This window comes from Biomphalaria glabrata, chromosome 7, assembly GCF_947242115.1.
Source record: "Biomphalaria glabrata chromosome 7, xgBioGlab47.1, whole genome shotgun sequence".
Lineage (NCBI taxonomy): Eukaryota > Metazoa > Mollusca > Gastropoda > Planorbidae > Biomphalaria > Biomphalaria glabrata.
Window position 1 is genome coordinate 37,668,582 of NC_074717.1, and position 26,339 is coordinate 37,694,920.

General features: G+C 37.5%; 1 protein-coding gene across 1 annotated transcript in view; it reads right to left on the reverse strand.

Moving 5' to 3' along the window:
- LOC106052307 (probable G-protein coupled receptor 158) overlaps window positions 1-26,339 on the reverse strand; it is a 347,724-nt gene that overhangs the window by 8,779 nt on the left and 312,606 nt on the right. Inside the window, exons 8-13 of the mRNA XM_056036255.1 lie at window positions 15,862-15,971; window positions 13,059-13,204; window positions 11,986-12,054; window positions 10,415-10,553; window positions 9,845-9,956; window positions 8,462-8,650 (exon numbers count right to left, since the gene is read on the reverse strand). Of these exons, the coding sequence (XP_055892230.1) occupies window positions 8,462-8,650; window positions 9,845-9,956; window positions 10,415-10,553; window positions 11,986-12,054; window positions 13,059-13,204; window positions 15,862-15,971 (765 nt within the window). The remainder of the gene's footprint in view (window positions 1-8,461; window positions 8,651-9,844; window positions 9,957-10,414; window positions 10,554-11,985; window positions 12,055-13,058; window positions 13,205-15,861; window positions 15,972-26,339) is intronic.

Below are 26,339 nucleotides of genomic sequence, written 5' to 3' on the forward strand. Positions count from 1 at the left end.
ATACAAAGATGTATAGATCCTAGGCATTTGAAAATAAAACAAACTTGTATTGGTTTCCAGCCAATTGAGACACATGACCAAAAACTAATCATGCTACAAGAAAACAAAATTTCCACACGTTATAAGACTTTTTTGAGGAAGTGTTTGAACATTAGTGTGTGTTCGTTTGTGTGTTGGGGTGGGTGTGTATAGGTGGTTTTGAAAAAGTTCTCGTGTCTGTGTGAGTTTGGGTGGGTGCGTATAGGTGATTTTCAAAAAAAAAAAGTCCTCGTGGGTGTGTGTGTTTGGGTAGGTGTGTAAAGGTGGTTTTGAAAAAGGTCCTCGTGTGTGTGTGTGTTTGGGTAGGTGTGTAAAGGTGGTTTTGAAAAAGGTCCTCGTGTGTGTGTGTGTGTTTGTGTGTGTGTAAGAAGCAGCAGTATCGTGTCAATGTCGCTGAAAACATTTAAATTTTAGATCTCATTTTTTTTTCTTTACTTCTATTATTTTGTGTATACCCCATTGACCGGATCAGGACCTGTCCTCTCTCTCTCTCTCTCTGGCATATCCCCCATCAGATAACACACAAGTCAGTCTTATCTAAATTGAAGCGCCCATCTTACACCGCCGCCCCTTCCCGCTGACGTACAGCTGCCGCGCGCAATCAGTTCAACTGAACACACACACACCTGAATCAAGTTTCAATTAGATGATTGCACCTCCCCCTAAAGCGATCGAACTTTTTTTTTCCCACCCTTTCAATCCAAGCATAAACATCCAATTTAAACTTGTAATTCTGCGATCCATCATTAATCCCCCATCATGTCTCTCCCCCCCCTCACCCAAATGTTTGTTCTAGACGGCTGCATATTAGAGTCATTCGGCCGTGACTATACTCTCAACAGCCCAGGTAACGCAGAAACAAACTTGGGTATACAATTTTGAAGTCGATAGAAAAAGGATTGCTATGGCCATTTTCTAGCTGCTAAAATGTTTGCAGTGGGAAAGTAATCCAGGTAAATATTTTTAATGATTCCCGATGCGAGCCGAAGGGAAAGAACTTTGAAGAGTTGATTTCGAGCAAGATCAAAATAAGTGCTTGGAGAGTTTTGTAACTTGTTCTAGAAATAGAATAGTTCCGATGAAAGGCGAGACAACTCATTAATTGCTGACGTCTGCTTCTGGGAAGATTCCGATATGCAGAGGCGTAACGTAGACAACGGAATCATGTTCTTTTGAAAAAAAAAAAAAAGACTGAAGCTTACATGTAATTATATACACGGTGTCCTATTCAGACTGTACCTTAGCAGTTTCTAAATAAAAATTGTCCATTCAATATCAAACGTTAATCTCGGAAAAAACGTTACATAATTGTAAAACATATTACTTTCAGAATATATAATATATTTCATTACATCACATAAAAATCCCAAGAATAATGTTTAGTTTCCTAATAGTTTTCTAATTCTTAGATCTAATTAAAAAAGACATTAAATTATCAACAGACAGACAATTTATTCAGGCATTAAAATTGTTTCCATTAGCTGTTGTATAGTATTGTATTGTTGACCTCCTTTAGTCGTAGAACTACGACTCATCTTGTGAGAGAGTAGCGCAATGAGAATCTGGGCATAAGCTATGGTAGCAACGATGTCGCTCCCATGTCCACGAGACGATGTGTCCAAAGAAACGACAAATGTCCAATACAGTTTGGGACTGGAAGCGACATACGTTCTGCCAAGGGGCGGCACTACGGGTTCTCCTGACTTTTTTCCTCAGGGTTGACTCACAAAGCCAATCCCATATTTATATACAGCCCCAAGGCAGCGGAGATTTGGAATCTGAGTTATCTTTCTTCTAGGTGAGAAGCCAGCAAAGGCAAACGATCCTCCAGTTCTCTAGGTGAGTAGCCAGCAAAGGCTATCGATCCTCTAGTTCTCTAGGTGAGTAGCCAGCAAAGGCTATCGATCCTTTAGTTCTCTAGGTGAGAAGCCAGCAAAGGCAAACGATCCTCCGGTTCTCTAGGTGAGTAGCCAGCAAAGGCTATCGATCCTCTAGTTCTCTAGGTGAGTAGCCAGCAAAGGCTATCGATCCTCTAGTTCTCTAGGTGAGTAGCCAGCAAAGGCTATCGATCCTCTAGTTCTCTAGGTGAGTAGCCAGCAAAGGCTATCGATCCTTTAGTTCTCTAGGTGAGTAGCCAGCAAAGGCTATCGATCCTCTGGTTCTCTAGGTGAGTAGCCAGCAAAGGCTATCGATCCTCTGGTTCTCTAGGTGAGTAGCCAGCAAAGGCTATCGATCCTCTGGTTCTCTAGGTGAGTAGCCAGCAAAGGCTATCGATCCTTTAGTTCTCTAGGTGAGTAGCCAGCAAAGGCTATCGATCCTCTGGTTCTCTAGGTGAGTAGCCAGCAAAGGCTATCGATCCTCTGGTTCTCTAGGTGAGTAGCCAGCAAAGGCTATCGATCCTCTGGTTCTCTAGGTGAGTAGCCAGCAAAGGCTATCGATCCTCTGGTTCTCTAGGTGAGTAGCCAGCAAAGGCTATCGATCCTCTAGTTCTCTAGGTGAGTAGCCAGCAAAGGCTTTCGATCCTCTGGTTCTCTAGGTGAGTAGCCAGCAAAGGCTATCGATCCTCTGGTTCTCTAGGTGAGTAGCCAGCAAAGGCTATCGATCCTCTAGTTCTCTAGGTGAGTAGCCAGCAAAGGCTATCGATCCTCCAGTTCAGCGTTTCCCAAACGTTTGAACCCCTTCTAGATTTTCGTAACGCTGAGAAGCTTTCGCCCCCCCCCCCAAAAAAAAAATAATTAATTACAATAAAACAAATTTTTGTAGGGCTACATACACAAAATAATACTAACTATCTTACCATAAAGTATTCAATTAGGCAGTTTATTTTTCGTATGCTTCAGAGACACATTGAATGTATTCTTTAAAAAAAATGGAAACAATGTTTTTACATTGAAAAAGTGGGCGTGTCGACGGAAGTTGTAACATACCTATCCATTTCCTCATCTTTGTAGAAATTAGTTAAAAATCTAAAATAGCACCGTATTAAAAAGGATTTAAAATTTATGATATTTTATTACAATAAAAAATAAACAATCTTTTTTTAACAATTCCGCCGGGCTCAGTATAAACATAAATATATATTTCCATCAGATAAATAATATATTTTTTTTAAAGACAAAATAGTAATATGCAAGTTTTTTTGGTAGCATAATTTGAAATTGGTATCTCTTGAGTAGTTAGTGAAAAAATACTCATTCCAGATTGAAGTTCACAGCTAACAAAGTAGTCAATAGCATGAATACAATAAGGCATATATGTCTTATACCTTATACTAGGACAAATTCGTATAGGTGCTCCTTGTCCCCATCTGTCATTAAAGCACGGAATGGGTTGCCTGAATCAGCCATAAGAACCAATGACTTAGAAGAGCTTAGAGCTCTTATTAATAAGCACCATTAGATCAACATGAAAACGCTGATGACGTGAATAATATATCTTTTAATGATCGTCTACGATGGACCTCATTCACCAATCGTAAACAAACAACATTTAGCCACGTGATTGTATATATCTTCTATACAAATTATGTAATCCATAAAGGCTGTCACGTGATACGTATTTTTCATTGTTTTATCAATATTATGACGTGGCTAAATGTGTTTATTTACGATTGGTGACTGAGGTCCATTCGTAAGATTATAATATAAAGTCACGTGGTTGATCTTAAGAGTAGACAACCATTTTGGTTTGAGAGTCTGTTCATTATCTTAGTTTTGAGGGTATGCTAAATTATTGTAGCTTTTATAGTGCGCTTACATCCTTGGTTTTTTTTTTTTAGTGTTTTGAATCGATTAAAATCATTTTAGTTTTGAGAGTAGGCAGAACTTCTTTGTTTTGAAACTATGCGAATCATTTTAGTTTTGAGAGTATTTTGATAACGAAGACGTAAGCGCAACAATTTTCCAAGAGTCTAATTGCCCTAAACTCTAATTTTCCTGAAGTCTAATTTTCCAAAAGTCTAATGGTCATAAATTCTGATTTTCCAAAAGTCCAAAATTTTCAAAAATTCGAATTGTCCTAAAGTCTAATTTTCTTAATTCTAATTTTCCTAGGGTCTACGAAATCTTGTTGCAATTTATTTTCTATATAACACAAAACACTGAAAATAAATTTTAAAGAAAAAATATTATAAGTCAAAAGAAGTACACGTATCAATGTAATATATTTACTTACAAACGACTATGATAATGAAATGAAAAAGTATTTTACAACTAGTCAAGAAATGGGACATCAACAAATATTTTTTAACTAACACTTGTAAACAAAATACCTGGGATCTATATGGCAGATGATGTAAAGGTCATCAGTTTTTATGGCCGACGGTTAGCGAGGGTGTCATGTGACCAGTACAACCACCATCCACCTTTACTTTCCCCAGCTAATTGCAGGTACCCGATATGGTTGAGTGCACTCAGGTGCGTCCTTTTAGTACTGAAATTCAAAATCCCAGTCTGCACCAAGATTCGAATTCGAGACCCCTCAGTTCAGAATCAAGCTCTTTACTTCTCGACCACCACGAGCCTAGTTAAAATCACTATCGTAAATATACATTTAATTTCTTGTGACGTAGTAGTATTGTGTCTGTGTTTCAGTGAATACTTAGATGTATGTGTGTTTAAATATACTTTGAGAGTGGGGTTAGTCTGCTTTCAGTATTCATTTCTTTTTTTCTAACCTATTCCACTTGATTTATATTTTAGTTCTTTGGCATTTGACATTTCAAGATTTGTGCACCGCCATGTAAAGCTGGATGTTTTATTCATGATTTTAATTAAATACAAAAAAATTAAGATTTTAAAATACATTTTAATACCATAAATTTACACACACACACACACATATATATTATATATATATATATATTTTATATATATAATATATATATACACTCGAAGAGAGTTATTAACACCATATAATAAATCCGCCTATTTCAAATGTCCTATTCATTTATAATGCATACGATTGCACTGGGTACGCTCTACATTTTGTTAGGATATAATTTCTTAACTAGCAACACAAATAGATTTCCTTTGTGGTCCATGTACATACGTCTGGCTTCGTTTCTGTGTGCGCAATACCCCTACAATGTTTACGCGCTTGATTTATATTGAAACAACGGAGAGACATGCGAATAATTAAGACCAAACATGTTTACCAAGACTATGGGAAAGAGAACTAAAATCTGGAGGTTGTAAGCTAACAGATCACTCAAGCAAATGACACTTTTAAAGTTTCAATCCTGGGTAAACCGAGACCAAGCAATAGTCAGCCATATACACTCGTCATAAATAGATTCTCAATAGAATGGAAACTAGCTTGAGAATTCATTCAGATGAAACCAAACCATACTGATGCTCTTTTAATTTTTAGTTTAGTTTTTTACCATGTTGTTGCTTTAATAAACAGACGTTGAAACGTAGAGACTAGTAGTCGATAAAGTATTTAGTTATTGCCTGCACTACAACTCATCAGTTATTGCCTGCACTACAACTCATCAGTTTGACTTATTAGATAAAGCACAGTTCTTATTCAATACGCTTGGAAAAATTGGTACACGCGTTTCCTTTTCACTGGTGCTAATAGAGCATGGAATGGGTTGCCTGAGTCAGCCAGGAAAACCAATAAGTAAGCAGTCTTTAGGTCTCTAGTTTGCAAGACTAAATTTACTCACTGATTCCCGTGGCACGTACTTTTTTTTCTAAAGGGATCTCTCTAAGTTATAAGTTATTGTTATGGAGAACAAGGTGGGTCTAGTTGTGTACCACGTGACCACAAGCTAGAGGATGTTACACTAGGTCAGCAGGGGATATCAGTGAGCTGGATTCGAGCCTGGAAACATTGCTAAGACTGTCCAAAGCATACCACACGACCATGCAGCCGTCCCAGATATTCGACAGTCTCCGATTTCGAAGTAATTTTTAATAATTTTTAATGACATCCATTTCCCCTCCCCGCCCCCTCTTGTTTCCTGGATGTAACGTGAGTAAGGTCCCCTGTTTCAACTAATATCTGCCACAAATTCTAGGAATGATCTTATCTTCTTATATATTCCAGACGTTACTTCAAAAAGAAGATAATTACGCCCTACACATTTCAAGTGTCGATCTAGTCATGCATGTCATTCTATGAAATAAACTCTGCTAAGTCGTTGGTTTTCCTGGCTGATTCAGGCAACCTACTCCATTCTCTAATGGGTAGAAGGAACACTTGCGCGAATTTGTTCTAGCATATGGAATAAGAAATGTGACTCTATCGTTGAGTATTTCATTCGGTTTTGTAGTTATATGTGTAAATTGTGGTTTCTTATCTTATCTTATAAATTACAGACGTTACTTCAAAAAAGAAGACAATGCAAATGTGGGTGGATAAATGTCAATACTTTCCAACTCCTGGTCTCTGAAACATGGGCCTTCACTGTTGATTTATGTCTGCTCTAGATTCCATTCATCTTTCATTGTAGCCGCGGTTTCGTACTTTTATTGTATAACCCTGATATCGTGTGATTTCTTAAAGAAATCTATTTTTAGTATGGCTACATTAATTTTCTTAAAAAGAAAAGCTTTAATTATCAGGTCAAAGCGATTTTCCGGAAATGATTCGGGGGAGAGAGAGAGAGAGAGAGAGAGAGAGAGAGAGAAAGAAAAAAATACACAAGGCTTTTATGAATTAAGTTCGAATTACGTAAATTAGGGGGTGCTAATGAGCCCTTTCAATGCGTGAGGTCACAAAGCAGCGCCCTTTTGTGCTGCCCCCTAGCGGGTCTTTAAGTAGTGTCTAATTAATGTCAGCATTCTCTTTAGAGCTAAATTATTGGGAAGCCTAATTAACCCGCTAAAAACACTAATGGAGGTTTTTATGGAGGACTTTTTCTTATAGATGGTATAATTTATGGGAAGTTGGTCGAATGAATTTATAGTTTTAATTTAGTCAGGCTGACCTTGTTGGGACATAAATTGGCTAATTATAAATGGTCAGGTTATGTAATTAAAAATGTAGTCAACATTTAGTCAAAGAGTAAATATAGTAGTCGATGTTTAGTTCAAAAGTAGTTAAAAAGTAAAAAAACATTAAAAAACTCAAAATAGAGTCAAAATTAAATTGTAAACTACTGAAAATGTAGTCAAAATTAAATTGTAAACTACTGAAAATGTAGTCAAAATTAATTTGTAAACTACTGAAAATGTAGTCAAAATTAAATTGTAAACTACTGAAAATGTAGTCAAAATTAAATTGTAAACTACTGAAAATGTAGTCAAAATTAAATTGTAAACTACTGAAAATGTAGTCAAAATTAATTTGTAAACTACTGAAAATGTAGTCAAAATTAAATTGTAAACTACTGAAAATGTAGTCAAAATTAAATTGTAAACTACTGAAAATGTAGTCAAAATTAAATTGTAAACTACTGAAAATGTAGTCAAAATTAAATTGTAAACTACTGAAAATGTAGTCGAAAAGTCAAAATGTAATTTTTGTCGAAAAGTAGTCAATGTTGTCAATATTTAGTCGAAGACACAGCTACCATCTCTTGAAGAGCTTTTTCATGAAAGATACCTTTCCAAAACACTCTGATTCTTATCTAATCATATCTTATATAATACAGACGTTACTTCAAAAAAGAAGATAATTACGTCCTACGCGTCATGCATTCAGTCATTCATGTTAACGAATGACTTAAATTTTGCCAAGTCACTGGTTTTCCTGGCTAGCTCAGGCAACCCATTCCATGCTTTAATAGCGCTAGGGAAGAAGGAATATTTGTACAAATTGGTCCTAGTATATGGGATGAGGTATGTGCCTTTATCTTTGGGTCTTTCTGAGTATTTTATTAAATTTTGTTTTTGTATTTGAAGATTATGGTTCAGTGTTTTATGTATAATTGCTACTTTACTTTTGAGTCTTCTATCCTTAAGGAGTTCTAAATGTAGTGATTTTACTAAAGGTGTTATTCTTAAAGACAACCTGCACTCATTAAACCACTGTTACATCAGATCTAAACGAAGTGGTCGTCTCCTTTCAATTAGGACTAAAACAGAAAAATTTAAAAACTCCTTTGTCCCACTTTGGATCAGTGTTACAAGGTCATTTGTCGTCATCGAGAAGTACATGGAAGTCTAATTCATGAAGCGCTGGTTAAGAGTTTGTCTGCGTTTCGTGTGTGAATGTTGTTCGTATTTGAATCTATATTGTTATTGTAACAGTAGTTACGCTGAGCATGTCAATTGTAGTCAAACTGAATTTCCATTAGATAGGACCAAAATAATTATCTTATCTTATCTAATAGTGGTCAAAATGTAGTTCACAACAAATAATAATAAACAATAATAAATTTAATAGCGAGCCTGTTTTGTGGTGTCTTCTGTATAGTACCTTGACAATATTTATATAAAAAGTTAAGTTGAAAAATGTGGTGAGTAGATACCTGAATATCTTTCTCTAAGAAGCTTTCGCATTCATCCTCCTCCCCGTTGCTGTAGCCGTTCTTGCCGGCAGTATTGGAGGACATGCTGGCGGGCCTCGGGCCCATAATGTACTTGGAATTACGGCTAAGCGTTGTTGAATTCTGTTGTTGCTCTTGGCTCTTGCCGTGATACTTATACACAAGATAGGCCTGTCAGGGAAACAAAAATCTAATAAGATAGGCCTGTCAGGGAAACAAAAATCTAATAAGATAGGCCTGTCATGGAAACAAAAATCTTATAATATAGGCCTGTCAGGGAAACAATCTAATAAGATAGGCCTGTCAGGGAAACAAAAATATAATAAGATAGGCCTGTCAGGGAAAGAAAAATATAATAAGATAGGCCTGTCAGGGAAACAAAAATCTAATAAGATAGGCCTGTCATGGAAACAAAAATCTAATAAGATAGGCCTGTCAGGGAAACAAAAATCTAATAAGATAGGCCTGTCAGGGAAACAAAAATATAATAAGATAGGCCTGTCAGGGAAACAAAAATCTAATAAGATAGGCCTGTCAGGGAAACAAAAATATAATAAGATAGGCCTGTCAGGTAATAAAAATTATAATATGATAGGCCTGTCAGGGAAACAAAAATCTAATAAGATAGGCCTGTCAGGGAAACAAAAATATAATAAGATAGGCCTGTCATGGAAACAATCTAATAAGATAGGCCTGTCAGGGAAACAAAAATATAATAAGATAGGCCTGTCAGGGAAACAAAAATCTAATAAGATAGGCCTGTCATGGAAACAAAAATCTTATAATATAGGCCTGTCAGGGAAGCAATCTAATAAGATAGACCTGTCAGGGAACAAATCTAATAAGATATCCTTATTAACCTTCAGACTCAAAGTCAAGCCTAATTTTTTATAATTTATAGAGTTTGGTTGTATTCACTCATTAATTACTGATGAAGTTTTCAGAGTTGGAATAGTCAAAGAGATTGATTTAGTACACGTTTATATTAACAATGTTTGGACGTATATTCTAACAACGATCTTTTCACCACTCTCAACACGCCCCCCCCCCCCAAAAAAAAGTCCACTCAACACGCCCCCCCCCCCCCAAAAAAAAGTCCACTCAGGCAGGTAAAAAGGCAGGTTGCCATATTTTCAGCATTCATATCAGCAACTATGAACTACCAACTATCAACAACCCCAAGCCCTATCTCCAGCCAGTGCAACTTGAAGAGACGAGTACTTGTTACCCTCAGCTGCTTCACAATAAGTGCCTTCAGTGAGTGGACACCAACGGGTGGCCGAAAGAAAACTCCATGAAAACATGACTGCTATTTCAATGCACTATTAACATTAAATACTATAAATACTGTGGCAATGGACTTACTTTAGAGCCAAACAGAAATGCTAATGTTACTGTTGTGGTCAGCTGAGTATGAATAAAAAGCACCAAATAAATTAAATCGGGATTCGTAGGAAATGGATCCCTTAAAAATATCCTGAGGAAACAAAGAAACACACAAAAAAATTAATATTGATATTTTTACACTGTACAAAACAACAACAACAACAACAACACTGCTTTTAGTTTCTACTCGGGTAGAGGCAGAGTCTGGTATGACATATCAAGCCAATTCTTGAGCGGTAATGTTTGCCACAGTTTGTGCATGTGAGGGCATCTGTTTTAGAGCTATCTGATTAGGCCGTTTCTTTCTCATTTTCTTGGCTAAAACGAAACCATTTGTTAGAAAAAGCCTCGACATTGACCTGCAACGTCACTGCTTGTGGGCAGGTAAGGCCAATAACTCGTTGACACGTCATACAGACCCCGCTTTGGTTTATGAGAGGGGATTTTTTTTTTTTGGGGTGTAATTATTTTGTAACAATAAGAACATTTGTTTTTGTTTATTTCTTCATCAGATAAAGAAAGATATAAAACAAGTCTCCAACTACTTACATAGATACATTTAAGAAAAGTGACAGCAGAAATTCGTTGTAAATTGCCCAACTTATGAATCGACTTTCGTTAAACTCTGACGGCGCCTTCCGCACCACGATACACAGCCGCACACCCCAGAGCAGGAACAGCAACTCGGCTGTTGAGAAATACAAAACCAACTTAAAACAACGGGAGGTAAATAATAAAGTATTATTGTTGTTGTTATTGTTGTAATCCTGTTGTGAATTATGTTTATGCTGATGGGCGTAAATGACCTTGACTGGTGTGTAAATGTGTTAAGAAACTTTAGTTATGATTTTTGGATTTCTTAACTGAGGATTGAGGATTGTTTTCTATTGTGTTAGTGAATCGGGATATGTCAATTTGATTGGGAGATTGAGACATTATTTCTTTTTATCGGGGATATCGATTGATTATAGTTGGATTGTACTTTTGCTAATTGGAGAGATACCAGCGATCCTGAGAATCGGTGAGTTATTTTCTTTAGTTCAACCCCACGTCTTAACATTATTTATAGACTAAACCCCTTCAAGTATTATGTTTATCGGCAAATGCACAAATACATAAGCAAATAAGTATTATAAAATATACTTGGCACATCTTCCCTATTTCCTTAAGAGTGTAGAAAGGGTGGCCTGAATCATCTTTCTTTTTAAAGTAACGTCTGTATAATATTAGATACCACAGAAACTGATGACGCGACAGTTTAAGGGAAGTGACATTAGAAGAGTGTTTGTAAACAAGTTAGAAATCCAGATTTGGCGCTACCAACTACGACATTTTGCCCTGTGAGATTAAAAAAAATATATACATTATGTAAGGATTTGAATGCCGGACGTTTCGGCTTTCTTTGAACTTTACTTATAAAGTTGCAGTGAACTTGTAGAGATATAACAGCACAACTCACATACCAAGCTTCAACAAAGAAATGTCTCAATGGCTCTCCAAGCTAGGGGCAGTTTGCAGTTTGAGGTGCATGGGTGTTGTATAGATCAGCACGGAGACTTAAACTTCTTTTAATTTTGAGAACCTTATTTAGTATTTAGTTGCATACAGAAAATAATTTAAAACTGAAAGTCCACGACCAGTATTCACAAAATAGAAAAAATACTGTAAAAAAATAACAACAACAAAGCTTATCTAAGGGGAAAAACACCACATTTATAACTATATATCTCAATATGTCATTTCCTTTATTTTATACTAAGCAAAATGATTAAGAACCACTAATTCATTATCTTATTAGTTAATTTTTTAAAGGATCTATGTTTTGTTAGGTACAGTATACAATTATGTTAAGTTTCAACTTGATCCAATAATAGGTGTGGGAGAAATAGCGTGCTCAAATTTTTTACCAGACATACAGAGTGATGATGTAAGCTTTGTAAACAAAAAGGTTAAAATAGAAGAAAAAGATTTATTAAAAATGTTTTAACCAATCTGTTTGTAGAAATCTGTCCACCATGATATGAAATGTATACTGGCTGGCCACTCATATATCAACTATTGCGAAAAGAAAAGACATAATATTATTTAGTGATATGGTTATGCTAAAAATAAATATTTACCAATAGCCGCCGAATGGTCCCACCAGTCAGCGTTACAAATGTAAGCTTTCAAGTCACTTACATCTTTCCCTGGAATATGTAATATATAACAGACAATTATATAATGGTGTCATCACTGAATTACAAGTTGATAACAGACAATTACATAATGGTGTCAGCACTGAATTACAAGTCAATAACACACAATTACATAATGGTGTCAGCTCTGAATTACAAGTCAATAACACACAATTACATAATGGTGTCAGCACTGAATTACAAGTCAATAACACACAATTACATAATGGTGTCAGCACTGAATTACAAGTCAATAACACACAATTACATAATGGTGTCAGCACTGAATTACAAGTCAATAACACACAATTACATAATGGTGTCAGCACTGAATTACACGTCAATAACACACAATTACATAATGGTGTCAGCTTTGAATTTAAAAAAAATAATATTAAAAATCAAATAAAAAAAACATAGACTATTAAATCATGGTGTCAGTACTAAACTACAGAAAGACACTTTCCTTGCTCCGATTTACTGCTAAAGTAAAATCGACATTACAAAAAATCTTGTTGTTTTTAAGTTAAAATCTTTGTAGCTATTCTTCCTCAGTCCCCCCCCCCCCCCCCCAAAAAAAAAAAAAAAAAAGCTACTAGAAGACAGTGGCCTCTAACAGAGTCCAATAACAAACAAAAACACAATATTAGAAATGGACATGAAGTGGAAGTAACCAGGGCTTCAATTCATAACGCTTCTGGTCAGCCTGTTTCTTCCTGCTGTAAACAAGTAGAACTCTTGACCTCTCCAAACTGGGTCAATCTATTTCCTATTCACACGTGAAGTTAATATGTTTTGTTTTTAGTATGTGTGAGTATTTAAGAGTGAGTGTATATAACTTATCTCTTTAGAAACATATATATATATATATGTTTATATGTTTATGTTGTCTTTTGATTTAGTAGAGTCACAAAGTGAGTAGTTAAATCTTTATAAATGTTCTCTTGAAGTAGGCATCATTTGGTTAACTTTTATTAATTAAGCATGAAGTAAGAAGAGCTGAGATTAAGACAGACCTCCCACTACTTTAGGCATGCTGGCGACGGTCCTGGCTGTTAAATAGGCAGCAAATACCAAGACAATCACCACGAGCCTCTTGATGAGATCCCCATCGGAGATTTTGATCCTCTGAGCTGACCTCACCCGAAACACAACCGATATCCTGTCCGAAAACAAAAAAAAAACAATCATAAAATTTTGAAAGAGTTATCGTTTCGTTGAACAGGAGAGTTACTGCTCTTTGTTAAAGAAAGAGAAGTATAGACAAGATTGTATATATTTTATCAAGTTTTAGTTTGTTTGTAAACCATAGCGCGGGAACGTGTGTGGTGGTCAGTGTAAACCATAGCGGGGGAACGTGGGTGGTGGTCAGTGTAAACAATAGCGGGGGAACGTGTGTGGTGGTCAGTGTAAACCATAGCGGGGGAACGTGGGTGGTGGTCAGTGTAAACCATAGCGGGGGAACGTGGGTGGTGGTCAGTGTAAACCATAGCGAGGGAACGTGGGTGGTGGTCAGTGTAAACCATAGCGGGGGAACGTGGGTGGTGGTCAGTGTAAACCATAGCGGGGGAACGTGTGTGGTGGTCAGTGTAAACCATAGCGGGGGAACGTGGGTGGTGGTCAGTGTAAACCATAGCGGGGGAACGTGGGTGGTGGTCAGTGTAAACCATAGCGAGGGAACGTGGGTGGTGGTCAGTGTAAACCATAGCGGGGGAACGTGGGTGGTGGTCAGTGTAAACCATAGCGGGGGAACGTGGGTGGTGGTCAGTGTAAACCATAGCGGGGGAACGTGGGTGGTGGTCAGTGTAAACTATAGCGGGGGAACGTGGGTGGTGGTCAGTGTAAACCATAGCGGGGGAACGTGGGTGGTGGTCAGTGTAAACCATAGCGGGGGAACGTGGGTGGTGGTCAGTGTAAACCATAGCGGGGAACGTGGGTGGTGGTCATTGTGACTTGGTGAATCTGTTAATATGTTTTGGAGGGAGTCAACACTATCATCCTCTAGAGGCTCTATACCTTCCTTTAAATAAGCCCTCAGGTTGTGCACCTTGGACGTACGTTCCCTCTTTAGGGGCATTTTAGTCGAAATCGAAGATGGCAGGAGATGGAAGTTGGGAAAATTTGAACTCGAGAACATCGTAATGAAGGAATTTTGAAGTGTAGAGCAGACGACCAGACTGCCATTTATTAATTTCACAGTCATACTTACTCCAAGTTGCTTAACTTTGACAAATATGAGCGTGCATTCTCTTGCATTAAATCTTTAACCTTTTAGACGCGTGTGGTAGCTTAGTCTCTAAACACTAGAATTGTAATTCCATTTTGTATGCACTCATTGTAAAAAAGCTCAGCACTTTATGGGTTCATTGATAATTTTATGACCAAACATTATGTACACCTTTATAAACAAGTTTTGCGATCACTTTCAAAATAAACTCATAGAGCAATCAAATAAAAAGTATCTGCTTTGATTATCTCCCTTCAATTTGGACACAAATATTTGCTATCGTTGGATACGTTGTCCATGAATTTTTATTTTTTTTTAAATGTCAATCACGTGTTTTGCCATGACCTTGCTGACTCCTCCCCCTTAAGCCCCTGATGACCCAAGCCCAGGGAGTGCCAGTTTACAGAAGTCTTTTTGTGGAATCTGGCTGTCCATCTCCCGCCAAATAATTTACTTGGTCGTCTGCCAAGCGACTCATATCTCAATTTCTCGTATCAACAAAGGGAAGTAACCTTAATGAAATTTGAACGTTTCAAATGAAAAGCGGCAGACGACCAATTACTTAATACGGTGTGTCTCAACTGGATAACCTTGTGCCTCTCACCTTCATGGTTACTCAAGGAATTGATTGCTCGTTTTTTTTTTGTTTTTTTTTTTTTCAAAGGAAATACTTTTTAATGAAATACTCTTTTCGACATTCCCAGATAACTCTGACACGATGCTATTTAAAGAGATAGACTTGTATCTTCACTAAACTGTCTGGCAAGTGGATAAGGTGTCGTGAATACAAGTCAAACATTAGTAGGATGAAATAAAATGACACAGTGTAGCATGGGCGTAGCCAGGATTTCATTTCGGGTGGGGGGGGGGGGGTTAAACCCCCCAAACCCCCCCCCCCCCCCCCGGCTACGCCCATGCAGTGCAGATATAATCTTTAGCGAGTTTAATTCTTTTAAACTCGAGCTTGAAACAATAAATATCAAGACAGTAATTCCTATTCAGATACAGGAAAGGATGCTACACTATTGCTCTTACTCTTTGAGTCCAAACTTTCACATACTAAAAAAGAAAAACTTAAGCAACCTCCTAAAATAATCTCGTTCCCAAAAATCTCTAGAACCTTCCTTCCAAGCCCACGTCATCGTATTCAACTTTCCTTTCCCGCCTTTTTGTGACCTCATCTAACTCATGCACATGACCTCGCACTCATGATCATCTGACCATGAGACGTCTTATTCTTGCGACTTGCCTTGACCTTGTCTTCCAACTACACATTTAAAACGTGATAAACTCTACTGGCCTAAATACTACACCACACGAAAGATTTTTTGACAATAATCATTATTTATGTAATTGGAAGTTTCTGGAGTTTGATGGATAAAATAATATTGGTTAGTCGTTGTACTGGCTACATGACACCCTTGCCATCCACCCACCACAGAATCAAAGTCAAAATCATTTTCCAAGGAAGCACTAGGCCTCCAAGGGGAAAGTACCTCACTCATGTTATAAAGTAGATTAAATCCCCTTGGTCTCTCTGAACAGCATATGTATGTCAGTAGTATTTCGCTGCCCATTGACTATTGCCTTACCTCCAAGTTTTCAACAGCAGTGCTCCATACGAGATGGAGAAGCCAATCTCTCGAAACCATATCCGCATACAGCACGTGACTGTACTGGCCTCGAAGTAGCCAACAATAGACTAAGAAAACAAAAACAAAAAAAAAAGCAAAATATAACAAGAAAAACATAAAAAAAAACACTTTTTAAAAAAAAAAAGCTTATATCAAGCGAAGCTGTATTAATATTTTTACCATTAGTTTTTGTTTAGTGCTTTTAGCTCTGTCAATTCGCTATGACCCCTACCACTTGTCTGGACCAGCTGAAAGGGGTGGGGGGAGAAAGAAGGGGGTATCTGGGTAATCGCATTTTAGTAGATTTATTTTTAATTGTTTTTATTAAAAAAAAAGGTCATCGACCTGACTTCGAACTCGAGGGTTAAGATCTCCTCAGCCTTCTCAAACCAATGCACTAACCACTCTGCCAGCAAATCGCTTATGAAAGAAGGTTTTATAGTTATCTTTTGTTGGCTTAAAAGTTTAAAGCCGCGACCTACAAAGTATAGTTCAACTTATACCACCGCATCAGTCAATTACTATTTCTTTCCCTTGTTCGAGATGCTAAACTAAACAATTAATTAACAATAGTTAATAATTAACTTATAGTTGTTTTTTTTATTTATTGATTCATGCTTTCTCAGGTAAAAGAAATAACTTCAAAACTTCAGCTTGATCCAAAATTGGGTGAGAGAGAAATAACGTGTACAAACATTGTACCAGACAGACAGACAGACAGACAGACAGACAGACAGAGTTAATATAAGCTTAGTAACAAGCAATAGAAAAAAAAAGAATACTTTTTTTAAAAACAAAGCTTATCTAAGCGAAATAACTGCTAATTTTACTGCAATCTTTTCTTTGGTCTTGGGAGGATACATTTTTTCTTGGGTTATGGGAGGATAAGTAATTGATAGACGGAATATATCCCTCGATCTGGTGTTGAGAGAAAATCGTCAACGCCTCTGTCTGTTACAGTTTGCTACATGTCTATGTCAAAGTAGCATTTTTTACGAGATTACGGAAAGAACTATTTTTAAATATTGGAACTTTATTTGACAAGGTATAAATGTTTTAATAATTTGTTGTTAGCACTACGCTGTAAATGCTTTTATTACTTAGTGAAAATATTTGAGGGATTGAAAGATAGTTGTTGTCTTATATATTTTTATCTAACAACTCTAGAATTAATTTCAGAGCAGTCGTTTTGAATGGAGCACTAAATCAAGAGACTTTACATCTTTAAGGTGCCAGGACAAGGATTAAAATGACATTATTTGTTTGTTTTTTTTTAATTCATGAATTAAACTCGCTTCTTGTCAGGCAAATGTCTGAGATAAAAATGACATTTTGATTTGTTTTTTTTTAAACCAAGAAAGAAAGAAACCTGTACAGCTGTAAAATATTTGTGTGTGTTCCTGTCATTTATCCACATCTAATGACAGATCTGCCTGGCCATCAGTCAAGTCTGCGCTGAAGTCACATGGCACTTTCACTGACAGCTTGTGACATATGACACATATGAATCCAGATTAACAATCCATTTAAAACCGGGCAATTACTGGGCAAGGCACGAGGGGCCATAGAGGGCGATGGCGTCAGAGCGAAATTTAAGATTGTTTTTTACGGAACAAAATGTTGTTTAAATTCTCAATTCACGTTTTCCAGCGAGAGGAACATTTGAATTTCAACGTTTAGACAAAAGAAAGCTTCACTTAGCGAGGAATAGAGTGTGTCTCTGAGACTAGACATGACATTCGAGGAATAGAGTGTGTCTCTGAGACTAGACATGACATTCGAGGAATAGAGTGTGTCTCTGAGACTAGACATGACACTCAAGGGATAGCGTGTGTATCTCTAAAACTAGACATGACACTCGAGGAATAGCGTGTGTCTCTGAGACTATAATAGGATCATGACACTCGAGGAATAGCTTGTGTCCATGAGAATAGAAGAGGATTATGATACTCGAGGAATAGCGTGGGTCTCTGAGACTCGATTGGTATCATGACACTCGAGGAATAGCGTGTGTCTCTGAGACTATAATAGGATCATGACACTCGAGGAATAGCTTGTGTCCATGAGAATAGAAGAGGATTATGATACTCGAGGAATAGCGTGGGTCTCTGAGACTATAATAGGATCATGACACTCGAGGAATAGCTTGTGTCCATGAGAATAGAAGAGGATTATGATACTCGAGGAATAGCGTGGGTCTCTGAGACTCGATTGGTATCATGACACTCGAGGAATAGCGTGTGTCTCTGAGACTATAATGGGATCATGACACTCGAGGAATAGCTTGTGTCCATGAGAATAGAAGAGGATTATGATACTCGAGGAATAGCGTGGGTCTCTGAGACTCGATTGGTATCATGACACTCGAGGAATAGCGTGTGTCTCTGAGACTATAATAGGATCATGACACTCGAGGAATAGCTTGTGTCCATGAGAATAGAAGAGGATTATGATACTCGAGGAATAGCGTGGGTCTCTGAGACTCGATTGGTATCATGACATCCGAGGAATAACGTGTGTCTATGAGACATGAGGAATAGCGTGTGTCTATGAGACATGAGGAATAACGTGTGTCTATGAGACATGAGGAATAACGTGTGTCTATGAGACATGAGGAATAGCGTGTGTCTATGAGACTAGAAAAAGATCATGGGGAATAGCGTGTGTCTATGAGACATGAGGAATAACGTGTGTCTATGAGACATGAGGAATAGCGTGTGTCTATGAGACTAGAAAAAGATCATGGGGAATAGCGTGTGTATATGAGACATGAAAAAGATCATGAGGAATAGCGTGTGTCTATGAGACTAGAAAAAGATCATGGGGAATAGCGTGTGTCTATGAGACTAGAAAAGATCATGAGGAATAACGTGTGTCTATGAGACTAGAAAAGATCATGAGGAATAGCGTGTGTCTATGAGACTAGAAAAGATCATGAGGAATAGCGTGTGTCGCTGACACAAGATTTCACCCAGATAGAGTTGATACGAGCTTTGCAACAAAATAAAGTTCTCGGTGATGGAGCCTTTTGATTAACAGTTGAACTGACATGAGAGTGTAGCGTGGTCTTATGTGGCACATTTGATAATATTCCGTTTCTTTATTAGCTCTTTTAAATCTGAATCTATTTGTTGAACTAACCAACATGAACAAAGCCGGGTCGTTAAATGCTAGTATTACCTAAAGTCGTGATAATTTAAATGTCAAGCATATTGTGAGATTTATTTGTCTGTCTTGAATACGTGTACATTGTAATCATCATTTCAGAATTCTGTTACTCAATATTAGTCTATGGAAAGTAATAAAAAGTGTATAACTTTTAATCAGGTATAATACATTTTATATAAACAATATATGAGATGAACTGCGCAGTTTGTTTTCAAATCAGGCAGCTCTCCATATAGTTTCTTTCTTTCTTTTGAGGTGTTTGGGGGCCAGTGTCTTTTTCGGGCCTCTAGGTAAAGAGAGTTTTGAAGGACTTGGTCAGCATTCTCTGGTGACACTCCACATGGGCAGATTTCACTGGTTCCAATTTTGAGCTTCCGGTACATATGTTGTCTCATTCTGTTGTGTCCGGTCCTGAGTCGAAAGATCTTTTCGGGGTAGCTTATAATAGGCATAATCTTTCTAGTGATTTGGATGGGAGCTCGTCCATTTCTCATTTATTTTTTTACTATTAGTTTCTTCCTTTCTTCTGGATAGAGTGCAATGTTTGTTCTCCAACTCTTGGCGAGTGTGTCAGCCTTCTCATTTCCTTCTAGTGCTGTCCTGAGTCGTTTTATATAGGAGGAATCAGAGTTTTCCTAGCTTTGGAGGATTGTTTCGCATCGGTGAGAAAGACAATCTGACTGTGCGGAGTACTTGGATGATTTGCTAGCATGGTAGCAGCTAGTGCTAGTGCTTCCCTTTCTGCTCTGTGACTGTCAGAGAGCTCTCCAGTTGCAATAGATTTTTCTAGTTTTCCTCCATCTGGCCATTCGATGAGTATTCCAGCCCTCCATTTGTGGTGGCCTTATTGAGATGAGCCATCCGAGTAAACTCTGATCTACTGATTGCTAGGATAATGAGTTTGTAAAAAAGTGTTCTTTATTTCCTTGAGCTCTGTTGGAATGTACTAAGGTTTTTTGGTTATATTTTCAATATGGTCTCTTATAGTAGGAAGAGAGCTTTCGTCCCAGGGTGGAGATTCATTATGATGATGAAACACCAACTTGAAAAAATAACTCTTATATAACTCTATCTAACTCTATCTATCTATCTATCTATCTATCTATCTATCTATCTATCTATCTATCTATCTATCTATCTAACCCCTCCAGTCCTAAGCTTACTGGTTTAGGCTCAAGTAGCTCGATTTTGCCCCTTCTCCTGACAATTATAACAGTTCCGTCGGACTCAACATCTGAGCCACAAGTGAAGTCCATGAGTTTGACTGTTTTTCAGAGGCTAGTTGAGAAGCACGCCATTGGAAGGTTATTATTGTTTTTCTATTCATTTTATTGTTGTCACTTTTCAATTTTTCCATGTATTGATATATGCACTCTTTTATTTAAACCTGACAACAGCCAGTAGACTCTTTTTCTCTCTTTCACTCTCTCTCTTATCTTCTTTTCCTTCTCTTTCTTTCTCTCACTTTTTATCTATCTTCTCTCTCTCTCTCTCTCTCTCTACTCTCTCTCTCTCTCTCTCTCTTTCTCTCGCATTCTCTTTCCATCCTCTCTCTTTCACTCTCGATTTCTTCCCTTTTTCTTTCGCTCTCTCTTTCTCACTATTTCTTCCCTCTCTCTCTCTCCTTGTCTTTCTTTCTCCTCTCTTTCTGTCTATCTCTTTAACTCTCTCTCTCTCTTTCACTCTCTCTCTCTCTTTCACTCTCTCTCTCTCCCTACTTCCATTTCTCTGGCTTTAGCTCTCTTTCAATTTTTCACATTTTCTATAATGGAATATTTAAAGAGCTAGTTTTGTGTTAATTATCTCATGCTAGTTCCTAATTAATTAATCTTTAAAAACAAATCAATTCAACAAATCCAAAGGCGGATCTCGGTGGCGTAATTTGACCACATGACCCATGGGAGGTAAATACTGGAGTACTTTAACTTGGTGACGTCATTTGAACACATGACCTCTGGGAGCTAAATAGGCCTACTGGAGTACTTTAAATTGTTGACGTCATTTGACCATATGACCTCTGGGAGCTAAATAGGCCTACTGGAGCACTTTAACTTGATGACGTCATTTGACCACATGACCTCTGGGAGCTAAATAGGCCTACTGGAGTACTTTAACTTGATAACGTCCTTTGACCACATGACCTCTGGGAGCTAAATAGGCCTACTGGATTACTTTAACTCGGTAACGTCATTTCACCATATGACCTCTGGGAGCTAAATACTGGAGTTCTTTAACTCGGTGTCGTCATTTGACCACATGACCTCTGGGAGCTAAAAGCTGGAGTAATTTAGCTAGCGATGAAAAAAACTATTTGGACAAGGGGGGAATCTGGCCAGTGTGGGAGCTACTTACTTCATTCTGTGCAATCCTAAGATAGTTACCGTGTTGGAGGTCCGTGGTTCATGACAATTTTCTCTCATTTTAAAATTAGTAAAATATTGTTATCTATCACTGCTATTCTAATGTAATTTGCATGTGGGTGGTTCTCAGAAAATGGAGGCCAATACATAAATAGAAAGCTTTTAGTCTATTCGGTGAAGATACGCTTCTTTCTACTTTTGTTGGGTGAAGATACGCTTCTTTCTACTTTTGTTGGGTGAAGATACGCTTCTGTCTACTTTTGTTGGGTGAAGATACGCTTCTTTCTACTTTTGTTGGGTGAAGATACGCTTCTTTCTACTTTTGTTGGGTGAAGATACGCTTCTTTCTACTTTTGTTGGGTGAAGATACGCTTCTGTCTACTTTTGTTGGGTGAAGATACGCTTCTTTCTACTTTTGTTGGGTGAAGATACGCTTCTTTCTACTTTTGTTGGGTGAAGATACGCTTCTTTCTACTTTTGTTGGGTGAAGATACGCTTCTTTCTACTTTTGTTGGGTGAAGATACGCTTCTTTCTACTTTTGTTGGGTGAAGATACGCTTCTTTCTACTTTTGTTGGGTGAAGATACGCTTCTTTCTACTTTTGTTGACAAATATCTTGCTTGAAGATCTCATGTGCTAAACAAAATTCATCTACTGAAATAAACCGAAGATGAAATTCCTACTACCACGAACTACACACTGACATAACTAGATTAAGGATGCGTAATGGGTAAAAAATAAAGAAATTGGCAGGATTTAAATAGGCTCGAGGTTTGGCAGGTTCCACTAGCTCAGCGACCCCTTTTTACACCCCCCCCCCCCACTCTGTCGCGACCCCCCCCCCCTTTTCCGTATACATACACAGCAATAGAAGAATGGACAAAATCAATTCATTTTTTCGATATCCAATCGTCTATCGACCCCCAAAGGGGTCGCGACCCACAGGTTGAGAACCCCTGCACTAGCCTAAAGAGGTTGGCAGGATTCAAATAGACTCTAGAACTTGGATGACAGCGACTATGAGAAGACTGTGTTGAGACCTTTGCTTTTAATACTTATGATTATGACACAAATACAGGAATTCCATCTTTTGAGTGATTGGAAACAATGTAAAATAACTTCAAATAAAAAATGCTGCATTCTTTCAGACTGTGATGGCGATATCCTCTGTGTTAACATTAACAAGAAACTCTCAGCATTAATTAGGAGTTGGCAGCATTATGAAAGCAAGCTAAATTAGTACATTTTATGAGATAGACACACGGAATAGAAATACGCGTACACAAATGTTATTTTCTAATATTAAGGAAGAAACTCATTTTCTTCTAAGGCTGTTTTGTAAAGATAGTAAGTAATATTTCTAATAAGTTGGAAAGCGCAAACTCTCAAGCACATTGTTTCCCAAACTGTGTTCCGCGGTACCCTAGTGTTGGGATAATAAACTAGTAGGCCACCACGTGAATTAATCCCTCTAAAATAATAAGCTAAGTGTTCCGCTAAATACTCAGAATGTGCGAAGTGTTCCGCTAAATACTCAGAATGTGCGAAGTGTTCCGCTAAATACTCAGAATGTGCGAAGAGTTCCGCTTAATACTCAGAATGTGCGAAGAGTTCCGCTAAATACTCAGAATGTGCGAAGAGTTCCGCTAAATACTCAGAATGTGCGAAGTGTTCCACTAAATACTCAGAATGTGCGAAGTGTTCCGCTAAATACTCAGAATGTGCGAAGAGTTCCGCTAAATACTCAGAATGTGCGAAGTGTTCCACTAAATACTCAGAATGTGCGAAGTGTTCCGCTAAATACTCAGAATGTGCGAAGTGTTCCGCTAAATACTCAGAATGTGCGAAGTGTTCCGCTAAATACTCAGAATGTGCGAAGTGTCCCGCTAAATACTCAGAATGTGCGAAGTGTTCCGCTAAATTCTCAGAATGTGCGAAGTGTTCCGTGAAGGAAAACGTTTGGGAACCACTGCTTGTACTACATTTTGTCACATTACGATTTGATTCGGATACAAGCAGCTGCCTCCAGTCACTGTTAGACCAATGGGGGTATAATTCGACTCCCCTAGTTGATGTAGGAACTAATGAGACATGAATAAAATTTGTTTTAAAAGCGTTCTATTCCAAAGAAAAATGGATGCAAGGAAAATTCAATGGCTTAAACATAATCAGATAACAAGTGACAATCAGAAATCCGATTCTGTATCAAATTAATTAGAAAGTTAATTAATGCGTTAATTAATTATCTCAGTTCAATGAGTGGAATAATGAACTTATTTTTTTTCTTTCGCCATTTAAATTTTTATGCATGCATGTGTGTCACTGTGTGTGTGCTGTGCTTATGTGTTTGTGTGTTGTGTGTGTGTGTGTGTGTGTGTGTGTGTGTTGATTGCTCTCTCTCCTTTATACCGTGTAGCTGTTATATCCGTTTCAATGAAATATAGAACAATTCAACATTCTATCAATTATTTCTACTTGATTATTCTATTATAGTAGTCCCTTCGAGCGCCGTTTAGTGTGAAATGAATCTTACAGTGGTGTCAGAATTAGTTTGGGGAAACTCCCGTCAAGATTTACACTAGTCAACAGTAAGACCCATTTCTTACTGTTCCGTTTCCTCCCCCTCTCTCTCCTCCCGTACTCTATCTCCTAGCGTTCTCCTTCATCCCCCCCCCCCCTTCTCTCTCCCCCATCTTCCTGTTCAAGAAAGCAGTCTGTGAGTGATGAGGATTTGTTCCGCATCAGTGAGTTTAAATTACATCTTTTCTCAAAGCGCGGCCCCAGAAGACAGTCAGCGAATTTAATACATTTGTAACTTTGAGCTGAAATAGGCTGTTTTTTTTTCTTCTTTTAATAAATGCCTCACCAAGTGTAATTTAATCGTTAATTAAAGATTTTTCTCTTCATGTCATTTCAATTAAAGTATTTTTTTTTCTCAAAAAGTGGTTTACAAATATTTTTAATCAGTAGTCATGGAGACGAGGATCAATGACCAGGTAGGTCGGGGTTTGAATCTCATTCCGCGACTCTGAGTGTTTGTGTATGTGTGTATGTGTGGGTGTGTGTAAACAGTTGTTAATGTTCGAAAAGTTGTGTGTGTAGTGTAGGTTATTTAACTAGATATTGACCCATCAGAAGTAGGTCGCATGCACTGTAATAGTGAACAAATTAATATTTCATACTGTGACTTTTCAAACCATTTAATTAAATTTAGCATTCAAGGTAGTGATTACTTGTTGGCATAAACTGTTTCACAATTGATGCTCGAATTCAAATATTTAAAAATGACTAAATGTGGCATTGATGTTTTTATCTTTTGCTATATATACAATCGGATGTAAAAATAATTTTGTGTTTGAACAAGACATTGTACTATGACTGACCACCTCGTTTCATCAGAAACACTTAAACTATGACAGACCACCTTGCTTGTGGATTCATCAGAAACACTTAAACTACGACTGACCACCTCGTGGATTCATCAGAAACACTTAAACTACGACAGAACACCTCGTTTCATCAGATATACCTAAACTACGACAGACCACTTCGTGATTTCATCAGATAAACTACGACAGACCACCTCGTTTCATCAGAAACACTTAAACTATGACAGACCACCTTGCTTGTGGATTCATCAGAAACACTTAAACTACGACAGAAAACCTCGTTTCATCAGATACACTTCAGCCTACACAACCAAAACATCCGCCCTACTTTTCTCATGGTCACCTCAGAAGCACGCACATCCTCTCTAAAACAGGGCTAGAGAAAAAAAAAAGTTTGAGAACCACTGTACTATCGTATATCATTTCGAGATAGATCTACGCGGAATAGAACCTTGACATATCCTAGACGCATTGAAAATATTGTGTTTGGTCAGAGCAAACTTAGACCCTGATTGCTCCCCCTGGCCGGCGAAACATTGTAAGTGATTCAATCTAATACTGACGTAGAAAACACGAGTTGCGATTATTGCGTCATCAATTTGTGTGGTCTGTATGAGATGAGCGATTACTTATCTAATAGTTTTTTGTAGGGGTAATATTAGGGTGAGGGTTGGGGAATCAAAGTATTCCAAGTAAACATTGTCATGGCTCATTTAGAATAAGTCTTCTTTTACTACGGGCTGGAGGGGAGGGGGTGATGCATGCAGGACTGAACTAGTATAATTACTGATAATTCCATTGAGGTTATGGGGAAAGATTCCCAATTTCCACTTTCCACATGAAGAAGAATGTGACATAACAAACAGTTACAAACATGTACTTGTAAATACATAGGTACTAATGTTCCTTCCTCTATTAAAACATGGAATGGGTTGCCTGAGTCAGCCAGGAAAACTAATGACTTGGCAGAATTTACGTCATTGGTTAACATGCATGACTAGATTGATCTAGAAACACGCGTAGACGTAATGATCTTTTTTAAAGTAACGTCTGAATTTCATAAGATAAGATCATGGAATCTCAATATTGATGAAACTATTTAAAAAAACAAGCAAAGCATTAGAGTTTATTAAAAGAAATTTCTGTAAATCAAATAAGAACATAAAACTAAAATGTTATTTAACGTTGGTTAGGCCTATAATAGAATATGCATCCTTTGTTTGAGACCCCTCGACTGAAGAAAACATTAAGAAACCGGAACAGACAAAACAAATCAATATTCACATTTGATTAGAGTAGCAACTTTAATGTTAAATGACTAAATTTAGAAAGCCTTCAGGAGAGAAGACTCAAAAGTAAAGTAACAATGATACATAAAACACCGAACCATATTCTTCAAATACAAAAGCAAAACCTAATAATAGACACAAAGATATAGGCACATTCCTCGTGCCAGATGCTAGGACAACTTTTTTAAATATTGCACTTAATATTATATTTTTAGAACTCTACAAACAAC